Source organism: Pocillopora damicornis, chromosome 13 (assembly GCF_964200805.1).
Source record: "Pocillopora damicornis chromosome 13, jaPocDami1.2, whole genome shotgun sequence".
Classification (NCBI taxonomy): domain Eukaryota; kingdom Metazoa; phylum Cnidaria; class Anthozoa; order Scleractinia; family Pocilloporidae; genus Pocillopora; species Pocillopora damicornis.
Genome location: NC_142682.1, coordinates 3,011,187 through 3,035,779, shown reverse-complemented (window position 1 = coordinate 3,035,779; position 24,593 = coordinate 3,011,187). Strand labels below are relative to the sequence as shown.

The following is a 24,593-nucleotide window of genomic DNA, read 5'->3' as shown; positions in this document are numbered from 1 at the left end:
TCATGAAGAAGAAAAACAAATAATATATTAACATTACATGAAGTCAATAACGGGTAGGATAAAAACCGCAAGTTCTATACCGCGGGCTACCGTAAAAAAACATGGCGGACATGCAGGTTTTTATCGATTTTTCGATAAAACAGGTAAAAATATCAGCTTTCGTTAATTTTTCGATGTCTATAGCTAGTATTATTAATTTTAATATCTGAGATAAATATCTGGTATATTTTATTTTTCAAGAAATTGCTTCAACGGACGAAGAATCTTGAGGAAGGAAAATACGATAATTTTCTTTGCTATCTTTATGGCGACGTTTTCCTAAATAAAATTCGCATAATAGGATGTGTGGCTTGTACAGGAAGTCATCCTCCAGCTAAGAAAGGGTATCCAGGAATTCCTGACTGGAAAAGTGAGAAATCAGAATTGTTTTCTCTCATTCCAAACGGTTTGTATTTTAAGTTGTAATCTGCATGTGATATTCTACTACCTTAATTAATCCACACAGACATGAACATGACAGACTTAGTTTTTTTTAAAATGAATATTATACAGAATTAATTTTTCTTTTATTTCAGGGGTCTTATGTGTAGATAAAGTACAAATTATTTTGCTATTCTTATCAAAGTATTCATTTGTTCATCATTTTGGTCATTTGTCTACAAGTCTGTCTGTCCATCTGTAAGTCTGTCTGTCTGTATGTCTGTTGGGGTAATGAAGTATTATCAACTGAGTTGATAATGTAAATTGGCTACTATAAAGAGTTTAAAAGCTGAAGTTTCTAGCATTAGCCCCTTGCAATCGCTCTGAAATATCACCTTTTAAACTCTTTATGGTGGCCAATTTACTTTGATAATACTAAATTTAACCTGTTATACCCTCCCACCGATGCAGCACTATGGTTTTTTTAGAAACTTAACCCTTTCATTTGTTTTTCTGTTGGTCTGTTACAATATGTTACGATTGATAGCTTGCTTTGTTTTGTCATTGGGCTAATTAAATATGCAGTGATTTTACTGCTCATAGAATTGCCTCCAACATGTAGTTTCTTGTAGCATGGAACAACACAAAACACAGTCTGTTGGTCTGTCTGCTTAAATTTTTTTCTTAACCCATCACCAATTCACATCTTGCCTGTCTTATTAACCCTTTTTATCATACGGTTAAGAATATATGAAAGTTGGCTTGTTAGCTCAGTTGGTAGAGCGCTGCACTGGTATCGCAGAGGTCATGGGTTCAAATCCCGTACAGGCCTGAAATTTTTTTCAGGCCTTATTTTCACTACTGCCCAAGTAGTGCACATCACTGCGAGGATCACTTTCATTCATGTCTTTATCCGCAGTTCAAATATATGACTTTCATATATTCTTAACCGTATATTCATCACTTCACGGGTTTATTTAGAACCACTATCATGACCAGCTCCCAGTTGATTTGTTAGCTCAGTTGGTAGAGCGCTGCACCGGTATTGCAGAGGTCATGGGTTCAAATCCCGTACAGGCCTGAAATTTTTTTCAGGCCTTATTTTCACTACTGCCCAAGTAGTGCACATCACTGCGAGGATCACTTTCATTCATGTCTTTATCCGCAGTTCAAATATATGACTTTCATATATTCTTAACCGTATATTCATCACTTCACGGGTTTATTTAGAACCACTATCATGACCAGCTCCCAGTTGGCTTGTTAGCTCAGTTGGTAGAGCGCTGTACCGGTATCGCAGAGGTCATGGGTTCAAATCCCGTACAGGCCTGAAATTTTTTTCAGGCCTTATTTTCACTACTGCCCAAGTAGTGCACATCACTGCGAGGATCACTTTCATTCATGTCTTTATCCGCAGTTCAAATATATGACTTTCATATATTCTTAACCGTATATTCATCACTTCACGGGTTTATTTAGAACCACTATCATGACCAGCTCCCAGTTGGCTTGTTAGCTCAGTTGGTAGAGCGCTTCACCGGTATCGCAGAGGTCATGGGTTCAAATCCCGTACAGGCCTGAAATTTTTTTTTTTTCAGGCCTTATTTTCACTACTGCCCAAGTAGTGCACATCACTGCGAGGATCACTTTCATTCATGTCTTTATCCGCAGTTCAAATATATGACTTTCATATATTCTTAACCGTATATTCATCACTTCATGGGTTTATTTAGAACCACTATCATGACCAGCTCCCAGTTGGCTTGTTAGCTCAGTTGGTAGAGCGCTGCACCGATATCGCAGAGGTCATGGGTTCAAATCCCGTACAGGCCTGAAATTTTTTTCAGGCCTTATTTTCACTACTGCCCAAGTAGTGCACATCACTGCGAGGATCACTTTCATTCATGCCTTTTTATCATGTTTCCAACCATTTATTCATAATCCCTTCTATTCATCTAGTGAGCCAACCAACAATTTATGAAGCCATCTACTGTTTGACTGGCCTCTCTTTGTTCTTTATTAAGCTTTTCAATCCATCAGTGATAACAAATTATCATAGTTGTATAGTTAATTTAATTTAAAACCCTCAAACCTTGTAATGTAAAAATGCTTTCTCAAGAATTGGTATCCTCTTTTAGGGAGTTTCCAAAAGAATCATTCAAATTTAAAATAAAAATTTTACTACTAGGTACAATTCCTTTCATGACATACATAATATCTTTCTTCAGTAAATTTTCCTCAAAGTAATTGTTAACACATATAAAAGTCCTAACCATTCTACATAATTCATCCACCAACCTGTTCTCCCTCTTTCTTATTTTATTGTTTATGATAATAATTTTCTTTGTTATTATATAATTATTAGTGTAATGTAATTTAAGATTCTCTTATAGTACCTTCATTTAAAATTAGATTTGAAGACTGAGCCACCTATATATATTAGCATTGACCATAGGGGAAGGCATGTAGCTTCTATGTAAAGAAGGAAAAATTATTATGATTGTTATTTTATTATTAATTCTGCCTGATTCTTTCCTCTTATAGGAATAAATCTGGTAGGAATTTACTATTCATGTGTCAAACCAACAAATCTAGAACCTGATGAGGTTAAAAGAATATTTGATGAAAAATATTCAAAGGTGAGATTATGAATCTCTAATATATTTTCTAGAACTCAATTTAGAAGTATAGACGTACTTGTAAGAGTCAGTGACTGGTATCTAATTTCTCCTTACAATACTACCCTCGAATCAGACACTAAATTAATGAGAATAAAGGAAATGATCACTAACTAAAGAAGCCCTTGATTGCTAAATGAATTCTCCTTGTCAGCACCTTAGGAAATACTCAGAGAACAGTATGGAGAATATGCAGTTTGATGTTAGGATGTAGAGGGCTAAAATGAAACCTTTGTGTTCCATTGTTTTTCATCATTGATTTTGGATGTAATTCCAAAAACATCAGTTACAGTGATAATCTCAAACTCTTTGATCTTGTGCTCAGACAATCAGATGAACCACAAGAGAACAATAAATAAACTTGTAAGGAGACTTTTCATGTTGGTCTCTCCCAAGAGTAAAAGGTTTAATTAACCCTTTAGCTCCCATGAGTGACCTAGACAGAATTTCTCTTTACAATATCATTACACTGTCAAGCAGACAAGTGACAAGAAAAAAATAAAAATATCAATTAGGGGAATTATTAGTAGACAACTAAGATACATCCTTACATTTAAACTTTTCATATTTCACAGGATGATTCAGTAACCAACGGTCCATTTGTACTGTTCCAGCACATAAATACCAGTGATGGCGAAAAAGAAAAGTGTTTTATTTACAACAAAGATCTTGAATCAGTGTCCGAGTGTGAATGGCAAGAAACATGTATACAGGAAGAATTTCAGAAAAAGAGGATTTGCTTTCGAGTTCAAGCAAACATACCTCTATCTGTCTCAAGAGATCAAAATGGTATGTTCTCAAGATGGCTGACTTCTCCCTTTTATAGTATGACATATCAGTATTTTTTCAAAGTATCATGATGATTATTTTGTGAACTCAATAGGGGACAGTAAATGTTGATCATTCAAGGCTTGAAACAATTTCCAGTTGGTGCCAAACAAAACTGTTTTTTGCCCAGACAAATGTCCATGATGTCATATCTAAATAATTCCCTCCTCCCCCCCTCCCCCTCCTTATCAAAAAAAGTGGTATATCTACCACTCTTGCATCATACATGTAGTCTCAAACTCAATGCAGGAAAAGTGATACAGCCATATTTACAACCTGAACTTAGCTTGGAATTAAATTCTTCATTTGTAAACCAATAGACAAAATGTCTTGCTATCCAAGGAGTTGGCCAGGGAAAACCTAAATATGGCTGGGTTTTGTCCATTGCTCTGCTGTCATTTTGACCCCTGTTATTGCTTACCATGATTGCTTTTCATCAGTGTGAAGATATTTCCTGATCAAACAAACCTAATAGCCATAAATTTCTAAAATAAAGAGTAGAGTGGAGTATATGCAAACTTGAAATGTCCTGATGTATGAAGAACTGAAAAGTTATAGGGAGAAAAACTAAAGGTAAAAACAGGAATAAAGTTATAAGGATATTTGAAAGAAAAGTGAGAATCTTTTTTTTTACTTCTCTCACAGGTATGTCAGAAATTGCAAAGAATATTGAAAAGTCTTGCAAAGAATTAGATTCAACCTCAACTGCCTTCCATATAAAAGACTGTAAATTGTTGCTTAAGAATGTGGATAATGGAAGCGATGAGTCAATAAGCTGCGAATCACTTTTGGAAAGGATTGAATTAGGACAAGAAAAATTGCAAAGTATACATGGATCAGGCAAGAGTAAAGGAAAACAGAAAAGTGCAAAGCCTGCTCCTCCTTCTGGCTCCGTGAAACTTAAGGTTTGAGGCTTTACTTTTGTTATATACAGGCCAGTGTAGAAACAGATGTTGTCATGTGGCACTGGTCTTCCATTCACAATCATATACTCTCCTTTATCCTAGGATGTACTGGATGTACGATACTTATCTCAACTGACAGACAATATCAGGGATCATGAAGCATTTGTACCAGTTATCCAATACAAGAAAGGTGCCACCCTATGCTGTATTCAGATCAATAGTGTTATAATTATCATTGATATGACTTGTACAAAACTATTTTTTGCCCACTCAGACAAATGTCCATGATGTCATATCTAACTAATTCCCTCCTTCCCCCCCCCCCTTCCTTATCCAAAAAAAGTAGTATATCTACCACTCTTGCATCATACATGTAGTCTCAAACTCAATGCAGGAAAAGTAATACAGCCATATTTACAGCCCTTCCTACCCACTGGCTATGAAGGGCTGTAGAAAGCATTATGGCTTAGTGAGCAGCTAGTGAAAAAGAGAAAGGAAGAAAAGGAAGAGTGTGGTCAAATAATAAAATGCTTATTGATGAGTTACGGCAGCCTGCATGTGAAAATATTTGGCTCTTGGTCATGATACATGGGCCCCTTAAAAAAAATGTTTCCCCCTACAGCCCTCTCACTCAGTCAATAAGCACATTGTTATCAAAGCTCTATATTTTAGAGATTTAATGTGGCTAAATGATAATTATAATGTCACTGTATAATATTCAAATATTCAAAATTAAAACCAAGCCTGTGAGAAGTTTCCTGGCTGTTATACTTTGTTTTCATAGAGACAAAGTCTAAAACTAAGTACAACCTGGCATTGGATGTGGTGTTAAATTTATCAAGGGACACTCCATTGAAAAGTTTGCCAAAGTTATTTATTTCTGCCCTGTGCAGTCAGCTTAGAAAGATGGCCTCAGTTATGGCACAGTTTTCCAAGGTATGGTTCACTGGTTCTTTCTGCCAATTGGAATGAACTCAGTCATGTATTGCTGCGTTAAATCTAAAGATATTTTATGAACTGTCAGCTCTGTTTTGTTCAGAGTTCATTGTATTAAGTCATCAGACTTAAAATGAACATGTTAAATAAAATTGAATAATTTTAACATTAAGTTTGAGTTTTGTAGAAATAGATTGAAAATGATGAGAAATTTTTGAGCTTGCTTATCAAACAAAGAAGAAATTAACAAACATGTGTCAAATGTAAGACAAAGTAAAAATCTGATTCCTGTCTAAACTTAGAATTCAAACTTAAGAGAAGCCAATTGGAAGGTCTGAGCATTAAATTCTTGTTGAGGAACAAAATATTTTCCTTTGTGCTTCAATTGTGGTAGATATTCACCATCTTCCTTCAACCCCGTTTGAACTCAGGAGGGACCAAAATGGAATTTCTCCTTACAATATTAGTACAATTTCAAGTAGAAAGGTGATAAAAATACAGGAAAAATATTAACAAGATGATATTGTTTGATTTGAAAACAAATTCTTAGTGCTGAAATTATCAAAAGTGTGGGTGAGACAGTGGGGAGAATTTATAGTGTGATCTAGGGAGTGAGAAGGCTAAAGTTGGAGTTCTAATGAAAATTGAAGCCTGAATGGAAGACACATTCCTGTTTAAGATAATATTAGAGAGTAGCTAAAGAAAAGTAAGCTGCTCATCACTGAGTTCACAATCTTTCCTTACACTTCTTGTTTTAGGGAGGCTCATTAGCTCTTGTTAAAGTGCATCACTTCAAGCTTCCTGGGTTTTGTCATTTGGTGACTGCTGTTTATCCCAGCATTAAAAGAGATGATGAACCAACAGAAGAGGATGAACTTGGTCAGTTCAATTATTTGGTAGTGTGAGATGAGTTGGGGTCACAGTGGTCTTAAACTAGTGTCCTTTCATTGTATTTTCTTAGTTCCAGTTATAAACACGGCAAAATACAAAGAAAACCAATTTGAAATTGCTATCAACATCGCTGATGCAAGCAGTATGCAGGACACATGTCAAATAATTATGAACTTGGTAATGGACCTTGCTCACCATGAACTCTCTGTGGCTCAGTGGTAGAGCATTAAAGCACAGAATCTGAAGGCCTGAGGTTTGATTCCTGATGGGGACTCAGAATTTTCTTTGTCCCAAGCTTGTGACAGGACAAAAACATATTTCTTTATTAAACTACTAAAATGATACCAAAATGAGCATTCATTCAAGAAATCCCCATGATCACATTGTTCAAATCTTTTGAACTTCAAGAAATTTTATCCCAAAAGGTTGTTAAGAGATTATACATTTTTCTTGTTGTGACATAGACTTTTGTTTCTTGCAGTATCATACAGATTGAAACTTCACAAAAGACTTCTTCTGCCAGAAAACAGACCTCTTATGAGACCTTCCAACAGATACAAATTTGAAAATGAGAGGCAGCAAGGTTTGTGAGTTTTTAGTCATTACTAGAAGTAGTTGAATGAGCTGTTTTCTTGTAAGAAAACTGATTGGACTCCCATAGTTTGTTACCTGAAGTCTTTATTCTGAAGTCTTCCTGGAAGATTTATACCCTGCATAATTAATTTTAGTGGATGTTTATAGATGAATTGAAAATTCTATAAAATGCTTCCAAACCAATAAGGGAAACCTGGAAAAAATATTGCATGGAGGGAGGGGGAGTCAACCTGAGGTGAACTTATGTCAGATCGAGGAGGAAAAGCATTTCTTCTATTTTGCGTATTCTTTGTAAACCAGGTCAGGCTCTTGTAGTTTGGGGGCCTCTTTGCTGATTAGATTATATCTGCCTTGTCTATATTTGGGTGGGAGAAATATTCAACACTTAAAAAATCTCAAAATACTGTGACGGTTTAAAAGCTTTTTTTGAGGGATTTGAGCTAAATCAGATCTCCACAGTTGTTCTTACGGTCTGCAATAGATCGTTTTCAGTCACGTGACCACTTTACAATTGGCCGCCATATTGGTGCACATGTAAACAGTGAACTCGTATCGCGTGAGCTCTAAAAAAAGGTTTTGTGTGCGATTTTTGGCTGTGGAACCCGAACTGTTCGTGATAAAGGAGTTTATATGGCAATAATTCCTTCAGTTGTAACGAATCAAGGCGACGAAATAAGAATTCTTAGCGAGGAAAGGCGAAAAAATGGATTTCTGCCATCAGCCGAAAAGACCTCACGGACAGCATTTTGGAGCACGGACGAGTCTGTGGTAGACATTTTATCTCAGGGAAAGCTGCAAAACTGTGGGATAGGTACAATCCAGATTGGATTCCAACCCAGAATTTAGGCCATAATAAATGTGATGCCGCAGAAAAGCTTCAAGCAGATCTAGAAGCTGCCGGGAAACGAGACGAGAGGGTCAGAGATCGTGAGATGAAGCGTGTTGCGGCAGAAAATGAAAAGCGGCTCAGGGAAGAAATCGAGGCCAAGCGACAAAAAATTGGCGAACCAGGGGAAAAGGTCAGTGACATTTCTTTCAATTTGGACTCAGCGATGGAAGTGGAAACTGAAACAGGAACAGCTACTCAAACTGAGGAGTTCGATTATTTATTTCACATCTCGACTGCCAAACCACCATTCGATGAGGCTTACTTCGCAAATGACAACGAGAAGGTGAGATTTTACACTGGATTGCCTGCTTATGATGTCCTGCAAACAGTTTTACCGTATGTTTCGAAATTCGTTGTAAGAAAGTCGCCAACTTTGTCACAGTTTCAAGAATTTGTTCTCACTTTAATGAAACTTAAACTGAACATGCCAATGCAGGATCTTGCTTACCGCTTTGGTATTTCCATTGCAACAGTTTCAAGGACATTCTCTGCATGGATGGTCGTCCTTGATGCTAGATTAGCCTTTCTCATAAGGTGGCCAGAGCGTGAGGACTTATGGCAGACCATGCCTCAATGCTTTCAAGTTGCCTTTGGCAACAAAACTACAGTAATTATTGACTGCTTTGAGGTCTTCATCAATAGACCGTCCAATCTCATGGCCAGAGCATGATGTGATGTGATGTGCGTGACTGTTGGCTTGGTGTTTGTTGTCATGTGCGTGACTGTTGGCTTGGTGTTTGTTGTATCCAAGACCATGCGCGCAGTTTATTGTTCCATCTTTCTCGGTAATGATCCAGATTGGAATCAAGGCCTCGTTCATCCGCTGAGAGTGCCGCACTTTCGCCAACACGACAAACTTGCTTGCGACCATATGCCCTTGCACGTTGTAAACAAACCCCGAAACCATTTGATTGTAAGCTTCCAGACTGCGAAAGGCTTTAAATTGCTTTTGCGTGTAAAAGCTGGTCTCAAGAACCAAATAACAGAGTAAATCTGTCGATTCAACCGGCGGAAGACAGTCAGGTTCGAAGTGTTTCCCCTCTATCAAGGCAGGATCGATTCCAATCGTCGAGATTTTCTTAACGTAGCGCTCTCTGACTTTCCCATCCAGCTTTTTAGCGTAATCAATCAGACAGTGGAATTTGAACAACATTGTCAGGATCAGACGAAGAATTTTTTTTTCCCTCGGAAGCCATAATTTTCGACTGTGAACTGAGAAGAATTATAACTTTGGACTCTGTTTGCATATATTTCTTACTGAAACACGTGACTCGGATGTGCACCAACATGGCGGAAATTATTTCTGTGACGTCACGTGAAAACGATCTATACAATTTTTATGATGTTAGTTCAGAGAATTTGGTATTGGATCAACTTATAACCCCTTAATTGATATCTTCTTTATTCTCTTGTCTGATGATATTGTATTGATATTGTAAGGAGAAATTTTCACTTGGTCACTCATGGGAACACACTTCTCTTTTCTATGCAATCTAGGTATCTACTTGACAAATCCTCACACTGGATTGGTGGGAGGTATGCTCAATTTTGATTGATTGATTTTTATTGAGTTGTGTATTAGACTGTTTCATCAGAGTGTATTGATGGAAAAAGTGTTTACTTTCTTTTAATTTTCAGGGGTTTGTGGTACTGTAGCAGTTGTCGATGGAACATATTCCTATCACCATTACATGCAGGATAACTTCAGTGATGATGTATGTATCTTAAATCAAGACTTGCTGGCAGTTGAGAGTTTTTTTGGGGAGGGAGGAGGGGGGTTATGTTGGTGGTTGGAATGTTACTCCTCTGAAGTTATAGAAGCACAGGGATGTAAGATGAAACTTGTCCAGTTGTGAGCACCTTAAATATTACAAGACTACAATCATGAGCCAAAATTATTTTGGAAATGAAAACTAGATGTAGCAGAAATTCTTACACAACCTTTCATCAGTATGCATATTCTCCATACTATTTTCTGTACATTTCTTGAGATACTGACAAGGAGAATTTGTTGAATAACCAGGTGCATCTTTAGTTAGCGACCTTTTCCTTTGTTCTCATGACCTTGGTGTTTGTTTCACCAACAGTTAAACTGTGAGGGAAAATGCTTGAATTCAGGGAACATGGCCCCTCCCAGAACACAGACTTTGGTTGCACCCGAAAAATACCCCTGACCAAAAATCTTTGTATTTGTTACCTTCATTGAAGGGACACCTCTAATCAGGGGACACCCTTTGTAGCCCCAGTGGTGTCCTATCAGCTGAAGTTCTTCAGGATTAATAGAAGTTCATGTTAGCGATTAGTGACTGCTACAATATTCTTGTTCTGCTCAGGGGTGGGGTTGTGCATACCGATCACTTCAGACCATTGCTTCCTGGTTTGTTCACCAAGGCTACACATCCAAGTCTGTCCCAAGCCATCGGGAAATTCAACAAGCACTTGTTGATCTCCAAGACAAAGGCAAGGAGTTTGTGGGTTCTCGGCAATGGATAGGCTCCTTTGAAGTCAGCATGTGCCTGGAACATCTTTTGGGTGTCACATCAAAAATTATGTTTGTTAGCACTGGAGCAGAGATGCGCACCAAAGGGAGAGATCTGTTGCATCATTTTCAGACTCAAGGAACTCCTATTATGATTGGTATGTTATCTTAACCCTTTCACTCTCAGATGTCATTAATAATTCTCCTTACTGTCTGCCATCCTTTTCCTATGATATTAGTTCAGAGAATTTGGTGCTGGATCAACTAATAGTCCTCCATCTGATATTTGTTGTTATTCTCATCACTTTTCTGCTTGATATACTATTGATATTGTAAGGAGAAATTCTGTCTTGGTCACTTATGGGAGTTGAAGGGCTAATGGGGCAAGCAAGACACTTGTTTGAGTATTTTCTCATTGACTGTTTTTCATTTTACATTTTGCTTTGTCAAACAGGAGGTGGTGTTTTAGCACATACCATTCTGGGGGTTGATTTTAATGATCAAACTGGGGACATAAGGTTAGTGTGCTATTAATTACTTCAAAGAAAGTTTGGTGTATTGCTTAACACCACCCACAAGTTTGATTTTTTATTTTCTAATGAAGAAATTTAGGGTTAAGGGAAAAAAGCTTTGAGCGACTTGATGCAAAATCAAATTCTCTGTGTGTTTCACAAGGAGACACAGGAGAATCTATCAGTCTATCGGGAACAATCTAGGAGCCTTTTGTTATGGTCTCCTCCAATTTGTAAATCATAGCATGTTTCTCTCAAACATTCCTGCTCAAGAAACAATCAATAATCTTTGCGTCTTCATGGTCATCTAATCTCAGTATGCAGTAATTATGGCAATAATGAATTTTGTTAACTGGCTTTCTATTTTTCTCCAAAGTATTATTATTAATAAGCCATGAATTCTCGCTCTACCATGAAGGATGCGAAACCTTCAATGGCAAATTAATTTTAGAATAACACAAGACTGAAGGGGATGATGAGTGTTCTGCATATTCTGTCTTGTGGAAAAGGAGATTCTCATCATTTTTTATTATCCCGTGCAGGTTCTTAATTCTAGATCCGCATTACACTGGTGGGGAAGATCTCAAAGTCATATTAGACAAGGTGAGTTTGTGAAGGAATTTATTTGTCATACAGGTGACCTTGGACAAGGATTGTTTGAGATTTGGGTGGGGTGGGTCTATAATCAGCCTGTTGATACCTGGTATAATTTTGTTGTTCATATAATTTTTTGCAGGGGTGGTGTGGATGGAAAGGACCTGACTTCTGGAATCAACAGGTCCATTATAACATGTGTATGCCTCAGAGACCAGATATGATTTGATTACACAAACAGTAGAAAAGATGTATCTTTGAATAATTTATTACGAGGAATTTATGCTATTTTTCCATCAGTGGATTTCATGATAGGAAAAATGATAAAACATCAAAATAATGTATTATTAGAAAACCTAGAGTAGCCTTATTCTTGAAGTTACACCCCGATTCACTCCGGAAAAAAAACCCGTGAAGATGCATGTTGCTAAAGTGTTCTTTGTTGCGGCAAACAAATTTCAAAACTTCTACACTTTACAATCTGTTTTCAAGAAAAATTAACCCCACAAAAATGCTTTTGGCAAACAGGCGAAAGACTCTTGGCTAACTTTCCTGAAATGTAATACTCGATCGAAATCGCGGTAACTTGGAAACGTGAAGCGTAAAAAGGACAACAAAAACCTTTGAAAATCGACTTTGTTGCTCGTTTCTTGTGTGACACACTTCTATTGATTGCATAGTTTTTACGCTCTACGTGACTTGATGACTTTTGGTGAACGAGTTTGAATTCTTCCAAGCGCGAACATTTTGACTAATGTCAAGTATTTCTGGACTGTTTCCTAATCCTCTGACGATTTCGTGAACTCGTCAAGTTCCCAACTCTCGCTGAAGTAGCTTCCATCAAGTTGATCCGGTTCACACATGCTGGTTTGACTCTTGATTTAAGGTGGATTAGTGTCATGATTTGGTTTCTCGCCAGCCAGCTGTGATCCTGAGGGTCATTAAAAATGGATTTCTGAAAAAGGAAATTTATGAACAATGGTATTTAGAATGTACAGCATTAATTCACGCCAAACATTTACGAGCGAGAGGCGCCAATCACGACACACGCGTTACTGCATGAGTTAATGCAAATAGAAACCTATTTTAGAAACCTATTTTAAAATGTTAAACCTTCAAATTGCTTATTTTATTTGCCCCTGTCGTCAGTTACCTTGCAAAAGTGTTGAATAATAAAATTTATGAAAGCTCCTTTAATCACTTATCATTCTATCATTAAATACCTTTGGTGAAGTTTTTGAGGAGCATTCAACATTCCACGCATTCTGAATTAGACAGAAATGTCATAGTTTTCGATTTAATTAATTACTGTTCTTTGGTTTATTTTCTTAGTAAAGTGGATTGTCAGGGAAATATTTGCTCATAGGATGTGATGTTATGCTGGGTGAAATGAGCTGCTATTTAAAATAATTTCTGATTCATTTAATAAGCAGCTATTGGAATTATAATGAATTTTTGGCAATTTGCATCACTTTCTCCGATTTAACGCCAGGCTTGGGTTACTGTAGCATGTTAAGGTTAACATTCTGTACTCGAGAAAACCTTAATGAACCTACTGGAGCAAAAGTGTTTAAGTGATGATTTAAGCGCCCGGATCATTTTTTATTACACAACGACGATGGTTTTGACCGTCAAAAGAGCTCTTGGATTCTTTTAATTGCTTGACTTAAAACTTGTACTATTCATAGCACAAGAAGTGAATATCACATGATAGCACTTCGTAAGTTTGAAGACATCTACGAAAAAGTCTTTCTGCTGAGACAAAACTACCATAATTACCGATCGCAAACCGCTGCTAAATAACTGTTAAAATATTTAAAGGAATGTATGAAGTATTCTTCTTTGCAGATCTGTGTTGTTTTAGATTATAAAGAGGTCAAATGTTGGCGTTCAAATGGAATTTCGATTTCCGTCTTGAAATTTGACTGCAAGGCGTAATGTGATACAATAAATAAGTTCTTCCCTTTTTGACGTCACTAACTCTCGTTATCTGGCGCGACAGTTAACCATCTGTTTTTAATAATTTTCTTTTTTTAACCGGAGATAAATTTATCATTATGAAATACCCATGATATTTAAGAGGATGATAAAAAGAGAGAATTTTTTTTTCTTGCATCAAATGATCGAGCGAGTTAAGTTGTTATTAAACTCATATTTTTCCGCGAAAATATGTCAATAATTGCATTGCACTGGCAAGCAAACTAACCGAAGTCTTGAAAAGCAGCTAAAACAACGCATCGTTACTTAATTACGTAAGCCTTTAAATGATTTCAGCAAAAGCGTTTGGCACATTTGCAGAAAAAGACAAAAGCTTTTTGAAAACTAGATTAGAGTTGGTATTGACCTTGAGTAAAGATCGTGTGAAAGAAATTGCGTCCAACAACTTAACAGAAGATAACCTTCAAAATGAGAACAACAGATCGAAAAAACAGATTGTCAGTTAACTTTAACAATCAAATGTTAAATGATCAAAGCGTCGCTTAGATATGGCAAACAGTTGAAATATGCGGCGAGACTTACCTGTCCCACTTTAGGAGGTCAGTCCCGCGGGTAAAAACAGGCCTAACTCCCAAGGCCACATTGTCTGTCTTCTCTCTCGACCCACAGTCCTAAGAACACCCATTGGGTTTTCCATAATGTCTTCTACAACGTCCAACATGTCTGACAAAGTTTTCCCGTCGAGATCAGCGAATAAATTCACTTGCTTGAAATCTGGCGGTTGCATGAAATAATGTGGTAGGTTGCCCTCTTTCAGCGCTTTTTTCAGTCGTTCTAACAAGCCAAAGAAACGGCGCGAGATTTTTTCCGCGCTCCACTCGTGAAAGTCCGGATAAACGTCAGATTCGTGGAACAGCAGTGTCTTGACGTGATACGATGAAAGCTTTTTCAGTTGATCCTCATTGTCGCGAATTTCGGTCAAGATTCGTAACAGCTGCACACGACATCCCTCGCTAAGAGCTCGGATGCGGTTTTTCTCCGCCACATAAAATGATAGGCGCCAAATCATCTCGTTTTGAACGTGCGGTTTGCAAACCACGTGCGATGAAGATGGACAATCTCTGCGAGACGGATCTGAACGAGAATCGGGAATCACAAACGCTGGTAAAATGTCGACCGAAATGTCTTTATTCACAATCACTCGAATGACCGGTCCTTTCTCGACCGAGATGCTACTCAGATTCTTCGGCAGTTTATCTGCGCGACCCTCCTTGATATGAAAGTTTAAAATCTTCACAGCTTTCTTGACGTACTTTCTAAGCAGTGAGTTGATCTTTCCAGCCGACAAAAAGCCATTGGTTGTTATGCAGTCCTCCCAGACGGAGTAATCTTCGGAGCTCGGCTGCACGCGCATTCCGCCCGTCCGCTCATCGTAGGCGGTGTACATGGCTGAACTTCTTCCAGGGGACAATTGTACAAGCATGTCCATCTGAATGGCTTCTTCAGCTTGTAATCCATCGTACGGAATTCCTTGCGAAACGACGCTATTAGCGCGAAATCGGTTATCCACCATCTGGATTTTACGGAAACACTTGTGCACTGCATTGTAGGCGATTTCTTCGCAGATTTCCTTGCGTTCCAAGCTTATCCGCACGCGATTCTCGTAGAATTCGTTCAGCTGAACCGCGACTGGATCGAGTTGAAATTGAGGTTTTTTGATAGAACTTCTGCGGCGATCAGGCGTCCAAGGAATTTCCGATTTCCATTGGATTGGCGGTGAGGGTAGCTCGTCTGGGTACGAATCTTCTGAGGCCCAAGAATCGTTGTCCGAAGTAGAGGACACATCGAGACTTTTCGACGAGGAATTCGGACTCAAGAACTTCGGATCTTTGATTCCGTTGCTGTTTTCGTCGAAAATCTGGCCACCCCTATTCTTTCGCTCGCGCGCGTTCGACATTCGCTCTGTGGTAATCCAACAGCGCCAAGTATAACTGTTTGTTTTCCAACGCGTTTGCCTCAGCGAGCAAACGTAGCAGTTGTTTGCGAAAAGTTTAGCGTGAGTGAATTTGGGCCAGTTCGTGTGGTGCGCAAGTTGTTATCACGCCAAACACACAAATTTCAGATATTTCCGGTCTGATTACGGTTCTAGCGAACAGCTCAGATGAATATCTCTCGAAATAAAAACAGGAATTTTAACTAGCACGTCTTTGTGAGATGCCCCATGCAAAATGCATTCCTTTGCTCGGCCATCCAGATAATCTCGGCAAATAAGGTGACGGTAAAAAACGCTCTTTGGATTAGCTCCCTTTTCAATGTTGAAAAGCTTTTGACCAATGAATTGAGCGGTTTTGTCACGACTCGTCGCCTTTACACAAAAGTTTCTATAGCAACAAAGAAGTTATTCGAGAAATTCTATTCCGGTGCTCTTTACTTATATCCGAAGGCTGTCAACAATTTCTGAATATGTCTGCCACGAGTAAATTAGTTTGACGTGAAGACGCGAGCATTTCAGACGTTACTTGTCAGGGTCTGTCATGGCTTCATCTTTTTGATGACATTAGCGATAAACCCATGTGATTTATCAATGAAGTTAAGTGTTTTCTATTTTTTACGCCATATTTTAAAAATTTTGTGCTCACTTCAAACTCATTGAACTTGTTAACCTTCTCTAAAATCACATCTAAAAATAAACTGCGTTAAATTGTAAGAGGCCGCAATCAAACCACATCGTTTCACCCCAACTAAGCCAAAGGACAATTTCACACGGGAAATGATAATTATAAAAAAATTTAAAAATCGAAAATAAACAAGATAATAACCAAATATTTGTTAGGGGAGGCTCGTTGAAATTTTCCAGAACACAAGTAAACGACTGTCTGTAACCGAGCGATTTTTTTTAATGGTTTTTTACCATTGCACTTGAGCGACAGTTTTTGCAGAGTAAATACCAGTAATTATATCTTTGTCGATTAAACCACGAAAAATATTTGAACTTTTATGAGATATGGGAATGGTTACATTTTCTTGCCCTAATGAAGACTCAGACGATTTTTGTTTTTACAGTACGAGAAAAAATAAATGCGCGAGGGTCACACGCGAGGGAACAAGCGAGGATCACACGAAAGCCACGTTCCCTCAGAGGGACGCACGGAATAAGCAATTTTCCTCAAAGGCTGACTCGGAATCGAGCTTGGGGTATTCTTAAACAGAGAGGAACAATTTTGCCAATCACTTTGCATGTTGTGCACACTTCAAAAGTGCGATTACGTGAGTATTCGACAAGCGAAGCCTGAATTTTTTTAAACATTTGTTTACTGCACTTGCGCATAAAACTAAGAAGTATTCAGCTTCTCTTTCCTTTCAATTGAAAAGATGTTTCTAAGCGCCCCGGACCATTTAGAACTGAAAGCAAAGATGGACTGAGAACACCAAAGAATAGAGAGCGTTTTAAAAATTCCTACATCACTCGCTCACACAGTGATTAAAAATTTGTATACAAAAAATATTAACTCCTTTGTTCACCCCCCCCCCCCCTTTCAAAAAAAAAGAAAAAGAAAAAAAAAACTGGAATTAAAATGTCAGCCGAGTACCGTGGCTGATAGCCAATAAAAGTACCTTTACTTTTCCCACGTGGATACTTAAAACTGTGTGTCATTTTGACAGAAAGTGTTCCTCGGACAGATCTCAATTCCCTGTTTTACAGAATACTTAGAACTCAAATGCGCGAATCTGCGTGTAGAAAACAAGTCTACTGTTTAATTAAGCAGCAACCGAAATGGTTGCAATTTGAGTCCAAGCATCAAAAGTTGTTTAAATTTTCATTTGCTTCTTTATTTGATACCAGAAAGCGCTTGTGCTGTATAATCGAGACGAAAAAGCCGGTTTGGAGAGCGAAAAGTTGTAATCCAGTTCCAAAATAAACAGTCTTAATTCTCGTTACTACACCATCCAGCGTAACGTTTTTAACCTTTCCAAGTCAAAGAAACTTTGACTTGCTTCTCCACCTGATGCCTTACAATATTGTGAACTTTTAAAATCAGTGAAACAAGTGGAATCAAAAAATAATATTCCCAAGGCTTTTTGCCAGGTTTAATGCACTTTCCACATTCCTGGGACTCCACAAAGCACTCGACTCATTCTAATGCAGCTGGACTGAGCTACAACTAGCATTGAGAGACGTCTGTATTCAGAACGACAAAGTGTGACTTATATTCCTCAGAACTAATTCGTTAAAAATGCATGCCATAAAACTAAGTTTTGAACATTGATCAACGCCAGATATATAAAAAATTATCGTGCTAATAGTAGTTTAACGAAAGGCTCTAAACTTTTGTGTTCTACGGTTCGTTCCTATGTCCGAGAATGTCGTGTAAGATCGTGACGTCCTCGTGCCTCAAAACATGTAATGACCTGTTCGACGGATTTCGATGAACATGCATGAATAAATGGGAAACAGAGCTAAATCCAGCGAAGGAAAGTGTTAGCTAGGGAGATCTGCCTTCCCTTGGTATCTTTAAACCTACGTGTTTTGGCTGAAAGTTCTTTGTTATTTCTTGATCGTTTCCTTAACCTTACCTACAAACGTATCTGAAAATCTCAGTTCAGGTTCTAGGTCGAAATCAAACGAGTCACTGAATTTTGAAGACCTTGATTAGCTGTGGTACTAATCCTCTAGGTATAGTCAAATTCTGGCGAAGGAGAATTCTTTGTGTCCGTATTTGATGCTGCTGGTTTGAACTCTATCACAACAGCGTTGCAAACTGGGTTTAGTGGAGATCAAAGAGTTTCGCACGTGTTTCAGTCACAGCGTCTTCCCATGAATGTTAGTCACAGTCCAGTTCGCCTACACTCAGAGCCTCGTTCGTGTGACTTTCCTGTCTCACCGGTAGATGCCTCCTGATTTGAAGGGCGCGTGGAATGTTAAGTTATCAGAGGGCTTCAAAAGCACGCCCTAGCAGCTCTAAAGTTGTGGCCGTGTCATTATTGAATCCCAAAGTATTCTGTCTGATACTAAAGGCAGCTCGCAGAGAATCTATAGCGTCAATAGTATCACCCTTAAGCATCTGCGCCTCACCCAGACAGTGATAACTCAGGGCTGTGTCTAAATTATCTCCAAGAAGCTTCTGTCTGAGCTTTGATGCTCTCTGAAGGTACCAGACAGCTTTTCTGCTATCATTCATCTTGGAACAAATAGATCCCAAAGAGTGAAAGCTGGTAGCTGTATCTTCATGCTCGCCCAGTATTTTCAGTCTAATGTTAAGAGCCTGTTTACAAGGGTCATAAGCTTCCTTGTACTTTTCCATTGCCAAATATACGTTGCTGAGGTTAGACAGCGCATTGGCGGTAAATACATGTTTTTCTTTAAATATTGCTGCCATAAGGTCGGCAGAATTTTGGAATTTCTCTTTAGCAGCATCATACTCTCCCATTCTAAAGTACACAGTTCCAATAGAATTGAGAAATGCGGCTGTCAGTTTGACGTCTCCGAAATGTATTTTCAAGAGCTTTAGGGCCAGCTGATGTTCATTTAGAGACTTTCTTAATTCACCCAGTGCACTGTAACTCATTGCAAGGTGACAGTGGATAATAGCTGTATCCTTGCAATTCAAAATTCCCAAATTCAAAGCACTTTGGTGTACTTTAATAGCTTCGGTGTAGTTTTTTACTTCACAATACGCATCTCCTTTAGAAAGTAAACATGATGCTAATTTTGCCTGATCATCACAGTACTTTTCTCTTATGGTTATCGCTTTCTGAAATGAATCGAGCGCTTCAGCCAAGTTCCTCATCGAAACCTGACAGTCGGCGAGTGTCTTTAAACAAGTAGCAAGCTCATCGTGATTTTTACTCCCAACATTCACTAACTCTGACTGAACGATACTTTTCAGCTTTTCAAAGGTGGATTTGAAATCGTCGGTTTGATTAACAGTAGCAGTTTCGTTTAGATAGCGTTGCATGTGCAAGCAATTTGAGAGTTGCTCCAGAGCCTCGATAACATTTGTAATGTCGTAAATTCCTTCACGTCGAGTTTCATCTAAATGTTCCATTGCGATAGCCATCGTTTCCTTATAACAGTGAAGAGCTTCTTCGTAGTTATCCAGTTCAGTAAGCGATAAGCCACGGAAAAGGTATGTTCGATATGCACTTCTGCTGGTGCTTCCAAGGACTTCAAGTCTGTCCGTTATCCTTCGAAAGCCTTCAGCAGCTTCCTGATAACACTTTGAATTATATAACGCATTGCAACAAGCCTGAACCACCCTGGTGTGAAGAATTCCTTCATCAAATAGCTTAAGAATAACTTGGTGAAATCGTTTGAGGTGTCTGGTCATTAGAGGTAGTTCAGTTACCATGTGCTGCTCAAATTCGAGTTCAATGTAAAGTAGCGGTAACAATTCAGCCATAACTACGAAAAAGAATACATCTTTTTCGATGGCATTCACTAAATCATTTTCACAGCAAACTTCTACTTCTAGCAATTGATGGCTGTTTTGTAAAAAAAGATTTAGAAACGCAGGACAACATGAAGACAATTCACATTCTTTCGCACACAAGGTTTCAAATTCGGATACCTTTACCTTGTCCATCTTTTTTCTGTAACAGACAGCGAGTACATGATAGGCAAGGATTTTGAGAATTCTTTCGTCATTGTCATTACCAAGATGATTCACTGATGCTCTGAGAGACGATATGCCGTCGTCGATATTTCGTGACAGCAACTGATGAATGCCAAGGTAAACCAAATACTTTGGAGGAGGATTTTCGGCATTTTGATCTCCACTTTCTAAGGAATGATCCCAACTTCGAGGGCGAGAGTAAAACCCGCCCAAGGAATTAAAGGACTTGGCAGCGAGCAACTTGCATTCGTCGTCGCGACGTTGCCTTTTTTTTGCCTCCTCTATTGCGGTGGAGTAAAGAATATCGAATAGTGCCTCTTGATTTGGCAGTACAGCATAGACAAATAACTCGGCTTTCGACAATACTTCGACGACTTTGGAATAAAGATCCTCATCTTTACTTCCGTCAACAAGAGCTAGCCTGATGTTCTCGCGCTGATTGTGGAAGGCTTTATATGCGTCATTTGAAGAACCGGTTAAAAACTTTTCGTTGGCCTCTCTGAGTTTAGAAATGTAATAATTGCAAAAACGAAGTTGCGCTTCAGCGTAATGTCTTTTAATTTCTTCTTCCTTTCTTCTACGATCCTCGACGAAGGATCGCAAAAGAGAATGGATTGTGAAGTTGTCAAAATTGTCGCTGCAGTCTACTAAAGATTTTCGTTTCAGTGATTGAAGAATTTTCTTAGCTTCAAAGACGGTTTTCAAATTCAACACAGCCTTAGCTTCGTCCACTCCAAAACAACCTGGAAAAACAGCGAGCGAAGCGAATGCTTCTTGTTGGTTGGAAGTTAGCCTTTGAAAAGATGTGTTCATTATCTTCTTCAGACGACAATCATCGGAATTACTCTCGTTGTCTAGAATTTCAATCAGAGGTAAATTCTTCATTTCTTCTAACAGTTCACCAACCGAAACAGTTCCTTCCTCTATGATACTGCACATCAATCTCATGGCCAGAGGAACTTGTCCACATTCCTTCATTATGCAATTACGGTCACTTTCAGAGACTTTTGGTAGCAATGTTTTCACCTATTCAGTCGAAGAAGCCTCATCCAGAACACCAACTCTCTCCAGATGAATGGGGAGCTTGTGACTCAAATCTTTATGGGATTCACGGGAAGTGACGAGAAGATTTATGTGATTGCATTTGACTTGGAGTTCTTCTATAAGCCTTAGGACATCTTGCCTCACTTGCATATCTCTAGATTCTAGTAAATCGTCAGCATTATCCAAAATAAGGACAAAAGGTGACCGCCACTTCCGTAAACATTGGATGAGTCGATCAGAGGGTGATAAGTGGAGTGCTTCCTTAGCGTCTACAAATATACCAAGTAGATTTGAGACCAAATCATCTCTGGTCTTCAATCCACGAAGGGATGTGAAGTACACCGGAATCTTCCTCTCTCGCAACTCATGTGCCACGTGAATGGCCACAGAGGTTTTTCCAAATCCCGGTGGACCCCAAACATAAACCAATCGAGTGGATCCATCTGTTAACTGATCCAAAATATTTCTGCTCTCTCCTCCGCGACCAACGAAGTGTGGGATTTTATAAGGAATACACGACTCAGGAAATGGTGGACCTTAGAGAGGCAAATTCGTTTATCAACACAGCTGACATCAATTTTCCCTCATACGGATAGGCAATTTATAAATTGTCACAACATCCTCAATGGATCCATTTGAGACAAATTCGTTTATCAACATAGCTGACATCAGTTGTCCTTCATATAAGGATAGGCAATTTGTGTATTGTCAAAACATCCTTAATGAAAACTAATTAAATTTCGTTTAATTGGAATGGTAAAGGATGTGATCAATTAGTACACATAAGTAGGAACTAACGTTTTAGAATAATGATACAACGATACAAAAAGAGTTGCTCACAAATCAAATATTTCCTTTCTGGGGGCCATGAAAGTATAATTTCCAACTTGCTCCGCAAAGTTTGTTTTGCTTTTGAACAGTATGCTTTGATATCAGCATTTCCAATCCAAGGTTTAGTGAAAACTTAGCGAGCAAGTCTGCTATTCCTTAATTTGAAGGATAGATTTAACAGAAGGGCAAACGCATGTAATTCAGCTTACCTGTTGATTTTTCTATTTGTACGACGTCTTTAATGCAAGCAACATCTGCTTTTAGTCCCATCACACTTGACGCAATTGATTCTAAATCTACTGTTTGGACCTTCACATCTTTCACTTCTGACAAGACATCTTCCACTCGCGTTTTCACATCTGTGAATTCAGTCTTTGCATCTTTTAAGTCGGAGTGGATATCTCGTAGACGGGTGTTCTGGTCATTGACATCTGACCGGACAGCCTCTACTCGTGTCTTCATTTCTGAGCCAACACCGTCCAATTTGGTCTCTACAACTGATGTGTAACGTTCCAATCCTATCCCGACTTCTGACATGTCTATCCTTAAATCTGTCACTCCCCTTTGAACTTCCAGAACTTCAGTGTTCATATCTTTTACTTGGGACTCAATCTTGTGGAGATGATCGTCGATCTGCTTAAATTTGATCGCTGCTTCTTTTTCTCTCTTCAGTTCGTCTTCCAATTGTTGAGTTTTTGAAGTCGGGAAGTCTTCTTCGCCTAAACTTCCTATTTTGTCGATTTTTGTGGTACTTTGACCAAGTTCAGTGAGTGCCTCTTTTGCCAAAAAAATGTGGTGATCAAAAGTAACCTTATCCATTTCTTTAGTGTTTAATGAATGGCAATGAGCATTTCGTAGCAAGCGCAGCTGGTCTAATGCTAAAGCGTAAGTCTCTGCCAAGTTTCCAGTGGGGCTTATAACAGATGGATGAAACGCGCCAAGAGGCAACGCGCATGGTCTGACGTAAAGTTCATTCAAAGTTCTCCTAACACCAGTCCTGTCTGGCATCGCAAAGGTTTGTGAAAACAGAGAGGCTTTGAACAGAGCTGTGCAGTCCCATTCCTTAGAGGATTTATTCAACGTCGGTACTTTCTTCGCACCACCTTCTCTTGCGACGAAAATGTTTAGAACGGTCACAGAGTCGTCCCATTTTGGCACACCAGGCGTAGTAGCGACGAAGGTGTCCCACATGTAGATGAAGACTTGACGAAGAGCGACTGGAAATTCATCCAGCACAACAGAAGAGAACTTAAAAAAGTTCAGTTGTTTAGGACTAAATGCCATACCAGAGAATTTGGTGCATACATTCAACTACAACCATAGTCTCGTTCACATCTCGCCATTATAACCAAAGCATATTCAATCAACCAAAGATCGTATCTGCAAAGAAAGTGCAACTTTGATGATGTCTGAAGAAAGCTCTAAAACGAATAAATGGCATCCAAACTACATTAAACACTAACAATTAAGTCAATCGGAAACAAAACCTAAGTAATCAGGACCTTAACCCTGTACACCCTAACATCAGTATGCATATTCTCCATACTTTTCCCCATACATTCCCTACGGTGCTGACAAGGAGAATTTGTGTAACAGTCAACAGCTTCTTTAGCTGCTGATCATTTCCTTTATTCTCGCGACCTTACTGCACGATTCAGCGGTGATATTGTAAGGAGAAATTAGATGCTTGTCGCTCTTAGGGGTTAAAGGGTGAAAAGACCAGGAGGAGGAGCTAGAAAAAACCAATCCTGCGTACGTTTCAAGAATAAGCCCTTCGACAGAGCGAAGGCGTATTGCTAACGCTCGAAGGTCAGCTTTTGAATCGAAATTATTTACATTATCAAGTCAGTGAATGAAAGTGATCCTCGCAGTAATTTGCACTACTTAGGCAGTAGTGAAAATAAGGCCTGAAAAAAATTCAGGCCTGTACGGGATTTGAACCCATGACCTCTGCGATACCGGTGCAGCGCTCTACCAACTGAGCTAACAAGCCAACTGGGAGCTGGAACCAGTTCCAGCTCCCAGTTGGCTTGTTAGCTCAGTTGGTAGAGCGCTGTACCGGTATCGCAGAGGTCATGGGTTCAAATCCCGTACAGGCCTGAATTTTTTTCAGGCCTTATTTTCACTACTGCCTAAGTAGTGCAAATTACTGCGAGGATCACTTTCATTCACTTCTTTATCCGCAGTTCAAATATATGACTTTCATATATTCTTAACCAATTATCAAGTCAGTTGATAAAAAAAACACGTTATCACGTGATACCCATTTCTCCCCTTCCCACCCCCACCCCCACCACCACAGTTTCTTTAGGAACTTGCGCCTTGCGGCTATTCTCTGGAACGTCACGCAACGCTCCTGCTCAGCTTCGAGGAGCGTTGCGCAACATCCTAAAACTTCTAGGCTCAGGACATTCTAGCTTACCCTTGGTATTAACTGTCG

The 24,593-nt window shown here is 38.9% G+C and overlaps 2 protein-coding genes, 1 non-coding gene and 1 pseudogene across 4 annotated transcripts in view; 2 read left to right on the top strand and 2 right to left on the bottom strand.

The window, feature by feature from the left end:
* The first annotated feature begins 6 nt into the window (after window positions 1-6).
* LOC113686452 (ufm1-specific protease 2) lies at window positions 7-13,697 on the top strand. Its single transcript, XM_027204071.2, has 15 exons — window positions 7-143; window positions 241-445; window positions 2,965-3,059; window positions 3,674-3,887; window positions 4,572-4,831; window positions 4,934-5,021; window positions 5,616-5,767; window positions 6,526-6,646; window positions 7,140-7,241; window positions 9,639-9,677; window positions 9,780-9,856; window positions 10,475-10,778; window positions 11,075-11,138; window positions 11,675-11,735; window positions 11,869-13,697. Exons 1-15 carry the CDS (start codon window positions 102-104, stop codon window positions 11,953-11,955), a joined length of 1,911 nt encoding a protein of 636 aa, XP_027059872.2. The 5' UTR covers window positions 7-101; the 3' UTR covers window positions 11,956-13,697.
* Window positions 2,181-2,253, top strand: Trnai-gau (transfer RNA isoleucine (anticodon GAU)). The gene has a single exon. It is a non-coding gene; the product is annotated as a tRNA-Ile (tRNA).
* Window positions 11,979-16,650, bottom strand: LOC113686453 (cyclic GMP-AMP synthase-like receptor 1). The gene is made up of 2 exons (XM_027204072.2): window positions 14,247-16,650; window positions 11,979-12,681 (listed from the first exon to the last, which is right to left on the bottom strand). Exon 1 carries the CDS (start codon window positions 15,619-15,621, stop codon window positions 14,257-14,259), a length of 1,365 nt encoding a protein of 454 aa, XP_027059873.2. The 5' UTR covers window positions 15,622-16,650; the 3' UTR covers window positions 11,979-12,681; window positions 14,247-14,256.
* Window positions 16,651-17,479: 829 nt separating this feature from the next.
* Window positions 17,480-24,593, bottom strand: part of LOC149035016 (uncharacterized) — a 36,338-nt pseudogene continuing 29,224 nt past the window's right edge. Inside the window, exons 2-3 of the transcript XR_016182185.1 lie at window positions 22,363-23,533; window positions 17,480-21,858 (exon numbers count right to left, since the gene is read on the bottom strand). The product of XR_016182185.1 is annotated as an uncharacterized LOC149035016 (transcript). The remainder of the gene's footprint in view (window positions 21,859-22,362; window positions 23,534-24,593) is intronic.

Excerpts from the sequence above, each read along its gene's own strand:
- LOC113686453 (XM_027204072.2), bottom strand. The coding sequence starts at position 15,621 with ATGTCGAACGCGCGCGAGCGAAAGAATAGGGGTGGCCAGATTTTCGAC.
- LOC113686452 (XM_027204071.2), top strand. The coding sequence starts at position 102 with ATGGCGGACATGCAGGTTTTTATCGATTTTTCGATAAAACAG. Across the intron at positions 4,832-4,933 it reads CTGGCTCCGTGAAACTTAAG|GATGTACTGGATGTACGATA; the intron begins GTTTGAGGCTTT and ends CCTTTATCCTAG. Across the intron at positions 5,768-6,525 it reads TTATGGCACAGTTTTCCAAG|GGAGGCTCATTAGCTCTTGT; the intron begins GTATGGTTCACT and ends TTCTTGTTTTAG.